Source organism: Acyrthosiphon pisum, chromosome A1 (genome assembly GCF_005508785.2).
Source record: "Acyrthosiphon pisum isolate AL4f chromosome A1, pea_aphid_22Mar2018_4r6ur, whole genome shotgun sequence".
Classification (NCBI taxonomy): Eukaryota; Metazoa; Arthropoda; class Insecta; order Hemiptera; family Aphididae; genus Acyrthosiphon; species Acyrthosiphon pisum.
Genome location: NC_042494.1, coordinates 64,822,191 through 64,831,695, shown reverse-complemented (window position 1 = coordinate 64,831,695; position 9,505 = coordinate 64,822,191). Strand labels below are relative to the sequence as shown.

The 9,505-nt window shown below is 29.0% G+C and overlaps 1 protein-coding gene across 1 annotated transcript in view; it reads right to left on the bottom strand.

Annotated features, from left to right (window-relative positions):
* The window catches only part of LOC100160830 (fringe glycosyltransferase), a 17,097-nt gene extending 10,060 nt beyond the window's left edge, over positions 1 to 7,037 (bottom strand). The window contains exons 1-3 of the mRNA XM_001949623.4: positions 6,420 to 7,037; positions 6,149 to 6,334; positions 2,174 to 2,222 (exon numbers count right to left, since the gene is read on the bottom strand). Of these exons, the coding sequence (XP_001949658.2) occupies positions 2,174 to 2,222; positions 6,149 to 6,334; positions 6,420 to 6,551 (367 nt within the window). The 5' untranslated portion in view covers positions 6,552 to 7,037. The remainder of the gene's footprint in view (positions 1 to 2,173; positions 2,223 to 6,148; positions 6,335 to 6,419) is intronic.
* Between the last annotated feature and the right edge of the window lie 2,468 nt (positions 7,038 to 9,505).

Genomic DNA, 9,505 nt, shown 5'->3' with positions numbered 1-9,505 from the left:
AAAATAAAAAAAAATAAAAAATAAAAAAAACACACATCATGTAAAATCAATACATTCATCATTCACTCAGAATCTAAAAAGTAAATAAAAACAGATTACGAATATTTACTGACATCAGTAGAATTGCATTTACAATATGTTTATTATAATATATACCTATTTGTGTATAATTATCAAGCCTGGGCATAAACGCGTTAAAAAGTTAAAAGTTAAGTTAATTTTAACTTTTAACTTAACTATTTTAAATTTAATTTTCATTAACTTAATTTTTAACTTAACTTATTTTAATTGATATTAACTTAATAAATAACGAGTTACTTTTAATCAAATTCAAGTTAAGTTAATTTATAAATAATTAAATAATAAAAATAAAAATTATTATTGATATTACATAACCATTTACTAGAATAGGGAATTACAAATATAGTTAAATCAATTTCTTAAATAAATATTTATAAATATAAATATTTTACTGAAGTATAAAGTTGGCTATATTCTCTAACAGTTTTATACTTTTAGTACCCTGAAAAAGTATTCAGAGTTTAAAATTAAGTACATTCTTAAATACCATGTTATTTTTATTTAATAATTTAAAAAAAATGTATAGTACTTATCTGTATTAATGTATTAAAAAATCAAAAGGTTGTATTTGTTTTGGCATTTTCAATTTTGTATTTTTTTCGTACCTACTTCATAATTTTATTAATTCTGTACCCATGTATAGAAAAGCTATTGGCTATTTCCTGTGTTCAATAATATTTATGATTTTTATTATTTAAACCATATTACTGGGTATTTATAAAGATACTATAAAAAAAATAATAATAACTTAACTTAACTTAAGTTAATAAGTTAATTGAAAATGTTCATATAACTTTTAACTTAACTGAGTTAAAATGTTTTACATTAACTTAACTTAACTCAGTTAAAAATTATCACTAACTTGCCCAGGCTTGATAATTATTAATACATATAATAGGTTTATTATCATTATGATAAAAAAATCAATATTGCGTATAGACTAAAGTCTATAATAAGACAATATTATACAATATATTATTAAATATTAAAACTATAACATTTTTATTTTAATATCTTCAATAAAATCTATCAAAAATGAATTTGTAAAATTTAAAATAAATACCTCAAATACTAATTAATATTAAGAAATTTCAGTTCTCAAAATAATTAAATTAAGTAATAGAAATAATTTACTCAGATCTACTAGTTTTAATCAAATGTTGAATCTAAAATAAGTCTGATATTATTTTCGGTAAAGTTATTTTTATCATAAACCTAGATAAACTATAATAGCTTTATATAATGTGAACGTATTTAAATGTTCGTAAAGATACGAAATGTATAACTTGGTAAATTATTAGTTTGAGTAGGTATACATTTTAAAAATGGTAATTACTCGGAAATACGATTTTTATAATCTCTTAAAAATCTAGTATTAAATCGAAACAACCTACATATAAAAAGTATAAACATTAAAAGACCTATTTCAATATATGTAATAAAATAGGTAGGTATAATGCAAGATTATAAAAAAGCGATGAATACTAATACATGATTACTATGATTAGCCATATAAAGCCATATAAACCGAAAATAATAAGTGGTATGATGAAGTCTGCGGATCAAGTATATAAACATGTATTTTAGTACCAATGCATACTTATACACAAATCGAGGATACAATATAAAAAAAAAAGTTTTTTAAATAATACGTGTACAGCACCTGGTAATAATGCGAACATTTTATCAGATCACCAATTTACCAGTTGTAAATAATACGTTTCCGCGTGGTTTTTGTACGTTGAACAAAATTTTAACTTTTAACTTTTAGTATACCTTTACTATACACATTAATGTAGCAATGTAACACTTTAATGTTTATATGCAGAGTTGTTACAAGTAAAATAACTTATTATTGAAATAATCCATCACAAATCTCAATGTATATGGTATTCCATAATAATAAAATGCTAAATTGCATTTACGTTTCGTTTATATAGTAGTATCGAGTTTTTAAAGCTTGATAAATGATAAACATCAATAATACTTTGATACGTATTATTACATAAAATTAATGCATCAATAAAAATATTCATTATGTGTACCCCGTAACTAAATTATATTAAAAACTAGTAATAATCATACAACTTACCCGTCACTTGACTTAAATGTTGATCATTAGTGTCTGTAAAAAACCAAGTCTGTAACAAATTAAATTTTGGTGAACTTATTATAATTAAAAACAACACAGCACTATAACATTAAAGACTTTAATTATATACAATCAAGAAAGTGCCAGCATGCACGACGCACGTATCAATTTGGATTTTATAATACGGTTGATCTAGTTAACCTTGATTTTATAAAAATTAATAAGCTACCCAACACATTTTAGTTTTTACGAACTTTACAAATCTTAGATATGCTTGATGAATTTAATATTAAATACATAGTTAATGTAACAAAACCCAAGTACTAAATGTACAGTTGGAATATCAGCGACATCAACAAGTGCAACGTGCCTACTATAATACCTACTATATCTATCCAAGGCGAACCTATATAGGTATTTTCACCGATACAGGTACCACACAAATTGTTTTATAACTGCAAGAGAACGTGTTATAAATACACGGCATATCCTATAAATATAATAAATTAATACTTCACTTTCAAAGGTGTAAATGTGTAAAAAGGTGTAAAAAGATGTAAATAATTTTAAAAATAATTAGGATGCATTTTATTTATTGCATACAATTAATTCTAAATAAAATGTAGGTAAACAATTACTACAAATAATAAATAAAACTAATCAATGATCTCATTATAGTATAACATATTTCAACTGAAATTAAATATTTTATTTCACATTTATTAATTTAAAGTTATTTATACAAGACATAGAAAATAGAAACAAATAATTAATTAAGTATTTTTCAAAAATGTTTTATGATAATCTCTAATATATATAAACGTATCGTAAAATGAGGTAATTTTCCAAATATATTATTTTATTTAGTTACATAAATTATCATTATTTTCGAACAATCAGTTTTGGCTAAAAATAATATTAAATGTAAATTGGATCTAGAAAGCTCAAATAACAGTTTAAAAAAAAAAGAAAAAGTTATCTAAAAAGATCGGTATTTTTTCTGTACCTACATCAAATAATTAAATTTATTAGGACCTTAACTAATACAATCAATAGGTATACCTATGATTAAATAATATATATATTAAAGTATTATATATGTAAAAATGTAAGCCTATTGAAGTGTCTACTGTCTGAATATATTTTTTAAGTTCGATTATGTGAATCGATAGCAACAAACAAGTTTTTAATAAATAAAACTTTTTTTTTGTTAGGATTCAAATAACTGTTAAAAAACTCTGGAAATCTTAAGTTAATAACGTTTAAAATTTTAAACGTTTAGAGACAAAAATCACAGAATCTAATAATTCCTTCTTTAAACTCGATGTTTCTCGATTCAATTATAAAAAATACTACAAATCAAAAATCCAATCTGGACTCTTGTAAAACATGCAAGATAAAAGTAATCATATTATGTATTGGAAATAAGTAATATCTTAGTGCCAGATTTTGAGCCTTGGGCAGCGTCGCAGCGGCAAATACTAGTTTTTTTTCTTTGAACAATGGTAATTAAAATAGTAACAAATACAAATTAATAAACTAAAGCATCTAACAGTGGCGCAAAAATTCGTTTTACGTGTGTACGGAGACCTGGTTTTGAGTAATCTCCTCGCTTCACTTACCTCAGCACTTGATAGTAATATATTATTATATTCATACATTTGAAATCGATGATAACTTTTTTTATTCAAAAAATTATGTTTAATGAAGATTACAAAAAATTACGAACTTTTTAAAATTCAAGTTGCTTAAAAATAATTAACGAGTTTAGATTTTTAAAATTATCGAACATTTCTATTAGATAATTTAGACAAAAAAATCAAAATGAATAATAATTTAACCGATTTTGAGCAGTGGGTAGGACTATGGTCCATGGTAGACCTGGGCCTACTCACATTTCCCCGAAAATTAATGTTTTAAATCGTATTGAATGTGTCGTCTATATAAATATAATTAAATTAATATAATATTGTAAATACGATTTTAACTATTTTAATTCCGGAGGTTTTAATTTTTTATAACTTACTAACGGTTCAATTACCAGTCAGTTTCTAAATAATCGGCACCCGACGAAATGCATAGTGTGATTCAAGCCGGTTTAATATATTATTGTGTTATAGACTGTATACTATATTTTCGACTCAATTCTACTTGATACTTATCGCATGACCCATGTGAATAATTTCAAGTCACCACTTTATAATATTATACATTTGATTATTCGATTGATTTCCAAAAATAACGAGACGTTTAAAATAAGTTATAGTCAGATAGATACTTTCGATTAGTCTAATACCACAGGCGCCACCAACAGGCAAGCTCCTCCAAACATGTCCTAAATTTTTTTTAAGCTTATATTCAATATTATTATATAGTAGGCGGCTTCAGCCCCCCTCCAAATCTCAAACGCTATTTGCATCTGTCTAATACTAATCGCACTGCGTGCCTTTAGTACTACGTGATTATTTTTCGCTCTTATTTTTGTTTAGTCCGTTACTTATATTCGACATATGAAACTTTTTAGTCACGCCACTGCTATTATACACCAGGCGCATTTAAAAGCAACTGCTGAAACCGGGGTGGCTCAAATGTGCGCACTCAGATACTCCGTTTACAGTAATTGACGCGTACACATCAATGAAAAAAATAAAATTAGAATTTTTGCTAAAAAAATATTTTATTTGGTAAACTGGTAAAGCTATCTTTTTATTTTATTGTTAAATTAAATTATAATTAATATTGTTTAGTGCAATTTAAAACACACGCATGTATAATAATATACGGTAAGTATACTTAATATTAATTTTTTGTTTAATACAAATATTTATTGGTAATCCTTCCATCGAAATATTTGAGCCTAGTGCCTACCCAGGATAAAATGTCTAGCTACACCACTTATTTTGAGACATTTAATAGTTATAATTAGAACTTACTAAATAACATTTTAAAAAACTTTGCAAAAACACCAAACGCCAAACTTTAACTTTAATTACATTATGGAAATCAAATTTGTATTTTATAAGCTGATTATAATATCACTATCAAAACATAAAATAAAATAAAAACACCGATAGATACAAAATAGTGGAGAGCGCATATCCAACTTCAAAACCAACCCTTAAGAGTTGAATACCAAAGAAGAAGATACAAAATAAATATTGACTGAACTAACAACTAGAAAAGTAACTCAACTCTTACCAAACTAATAGAAATTACTACGGTTAGCCCCAAATTAAACAGAACAGGACATTGATATTGATATAAAAATTTAAATAAATAATAATTAAGAAAACATTCAAAAAATCATAAGTTGAAAAAAACAAATTATTATTACAAGATCAATCATTTTCTACTTCTTCGTTTATACAGTTACCAAGCATTATACTTCTTTCAAGATCTTAATCTAAAAGGTTTTAAAGACTTTTAAAGCATTACGCACATTGTATTGGAATGTAGATACCTATACCTATTGTATAATAACAACTTTTAATCACAATTACACTTATTTATACTAAATTTTATACTAAAATTAACTGATTAAAAATTCAAAACAACAAACTTAAGCAGAAAAAAATTAGGGTAGATAAAAGATTTCCCTCTGTAGTTAGTTACCTATTGATTTTTATTTTTTTACTTTGGTATAACTAATAACTATGTAACTTAATAACTTCCTCAATAGCCTAGGTGTATAATGGGGTATATAATATTTATAATAAATACCTTGTTAATTATTTTATATTAATGCCTTTAAAGGAATATGTGACATTTGATTGAGTAATTTAATATTACATAGCTCTTTTGATGTGTTCTCAAGAAAAATTTCCTATTTGTTTATACTAATAACTTAAGTAGAATAGGTAAATACATAGAATAGGTAGGTACAACCATAAGGATAAAAATAAATAAATCACTTTCTAGTGACTCCGACGAGAGTATACCCATCAAATAAAATAGATTATAATAATAGGTACATACCTGTTTTTTTGCAAGTTGAAACCAAGTCCTTATAATTACAGGCAATCTGGTCAAGTGATTTCTCCCAGTAGTTTTTACGGTGATGAACACTTTTTCTAATAGATCATCGTCGACAGGCAAGATGTGTTGGAATGATTTTCTTTCCAAAGTTGAATAGTTTGTAGAGTTGCTTACTGTTTTTGGCAGCTGTCACACATGGAGACAAAAAAACAAAGATATCAAAACGTTAATTATACAGTCGAAACACACGAATCAGGCGAGCGGGACTGACCTGTTGCTGGCCGAATGTGAGCACGTTGCCTCCGGTAGTTCCCACCTGTTGGTAGAAAACGAACGACGCGAGCGCTAACAGGGCGAGTAGTATCTGCAACTGTAACAGCCATCGTTTGGTTTTCCTGGACATAGTTCCACCGCGGTCGGCCGGTCACATTTTCGGCAATAAACAGACGGCCGTCGTCCAGCCGCCGCTGCTACAATATTATTAATACTGATTAATTAGTATATTACAATAATAATATACAGATAACTTCAATAATATTAATAGTTGTTGTTATTATTGTGGTTCACGTTCGTTATCAGTGGCGCACTGTTATCACTCGTTACGGGACACGCACGAATCGCGGCGGTCAACACCGTGGTACAGCGCGCACGTTCACACCGGTCGACGGACGGAACGCGAATGCCGGTTCGCGGTTGCCACTTGCTGCCTGGTGGTGGTGACTAGTGAGTGGCGGTTATCTATACGTCACACCAGAATACCAGATTGACTATTGTACGTAATATTTTGTACCGCGGCTGTGAATACGTGAACGCAGACTCGGCCCGACCGTGGTAGAGAGCGACCACATAGGCCTGCGATACTGGTCGGCGATCGTGTCGGACGCGACACGGACTGCGCGGAGGCATCAACCTCCCGAGTGCCGGTGCGCGGTGGCCTCGAGGTGTTCCGTATCGCGTTGATAATATTATTATTATTGTTACACATATTTGTCTCTCTCTCCGCCTCTGTCCTAACGACATCCGTATAATATATTATTATAAATAATAATTACGAACGTCCTCTTCCGACCGGCGCGTTTGTTACAGGAAGCGCAGGAACACTGGAGACTAGAAGAATATAATAATAAGACATAGGTACTAACCACTATAATAGGTACCTATTATATTAATATTATATAGGTATATTTTTTTATTTACAAGAACCTCGCCGGGACATCTCCTGTAGTGCACAGTTTGTTCGGTGGTCGCCTTTAAAAAGAAAAATACTGTAGGTACGCACCACTGCTTTGCTGTTTTAAACCGACAGAAAGGACCCCGGACATTAGGGCCCCAAAGTAGCCACATATTTACTATAACAATATACCTTATGACTTATGAGTTATGTGGCTATGTAGTAGGGCAATACGCCTAGTTAGTAGTTGCTATAGGTATATAGGTACAGTATACATTTATAACAGTATTCATAAGTTCCCGGGATGTTGACTTTTGCATCTGTTTTTGAATGATTCATCAAAGACGATGCTGTCCTACTGTCCTAGTTTAAAATGTGTTACAATAACATTTTAATTTCTGTTAATTCTGAAATAGTGAAAAACTGAAAAAAACAAATCTTAGTTCAATATTATTGCTAAATTGTTTAATAATTCCATGATACTATATGGCCAACACAATAATGTGCTACTATTTTTTAAGTGATTCTGCACCGTACATGATCAAAGCCGGTCAATCAATTAGTGAATTATATTAAAAATTAGTTCATACCCACAAGCATTAACTACTTTGGCCCACGCCCCTTCATAGAGTGTCCAAAGAAATTTAAGGACAATTAATTATTATAAGTTATAACAGGTAAAAATAGACATGCCTCGTTGGTACATTGGCTCGTTGAGAAATAATAATTAATAGCTAATAAATAATAACTATAAAGGCACATCTAGGACTAATATGTAAGACAATTTCAATACTTTTTCATCTTACTGAATCGTCACACTACTTACATCGTGATTTGTGACTGATAGTATTTTTAATTGAATAACGATGTAAATAAAGAAAACAAACTAAACCCATTTCTTTCGGTTTTCAGGTCGTAAATTCATTTTTTTTATGCATACATAATATGTGCTATATGACTAAATTTAATATTTAATAATAATATTATATTATATCCTTTGAATGGCACGTCGCAAGTCGCAGCATATATACTATAGCGTTAGTATCGAGAAACAATGCTATGTAGGCGCGAAACGAAAAAAAAACGTTTCCAATCATCTTTTATTAAATTAATGTATACCTATTGTGCATTTGTGCGTCTTTCATACCTTCCCTTGGTTAGGTACTATATATCTATACCGTAGAACGGCGTACATTACTATGAGTAGAATATTATGAGATGTGACTTGTGGGCGTCTTTTTTCCCGCCCCATTATCATTGACATTCGACACATAACATTATATCGTTGTAAAATGCCTTTAAGAAGAGTTATAATTGATCTATACGGGAGGTATATATATTCTGTATTTCTGTATACTCCCCCACCCCATCAAAGCTGAAACTAGTTAAACTGAAGAGTATTAACGAAAACCGATTGATTACGACAAAAGAACTAATGCAACAGCCGCTCGGGACTTACTATTACTAGTTATAAGCTTAAACAGTTAAACGACTTAAACTTACATTAGTTACAGGATTTTTAAGTTACTAGAAATGGCGGAAATCGGGAAATCTATTAGAATCGTCGATTGGATTGACACGAAAGGGAAATAAATAGTTTCAAGTGTTTTGACGGATATTTATTGCATGCCTACATAGATCGAAAAAACATAATTATCGTAATATCGTACCTATTTTAAATGTTAAATCATCAATATGACGCAGCATTCTGGCAGAAGTCGTTGATTTTAAAATAGTGCCTATATAACTTTTTTTGTCAGTCCCAGTTATCCAGTCAAAACTTTAAATGCTTATAAAATATAACCATTTACCAGGTAAACCATTATCAATACATTTTGTACGACTTTTTTAAAATTTTACTTCAGGCTATCAAATTAAAAATATATTGCCATATAATAAAATCAACAAAACATCATAATACGATTAAGCAGTGCTCGAATTTGGGGGGGGGGGGGTGCACAGGGGGGACGAAGCTCCTCTACTATATTTTTTTTTTTTTTGCGTACCCCAATTTTTTTCCTGGGACGGAGGGGGGGCGGACCAAACTAATGCTCAAAATAATTTTTATTAAAATTTAGAGTGGATCTAAATTGTTTTGTTAAAGATAAACATATTGAATAGGTGCCTAGTAATTTTAGATTTTTTAATATAAAAATATTTTTCATCCTATCTACGGTTTTGACTAG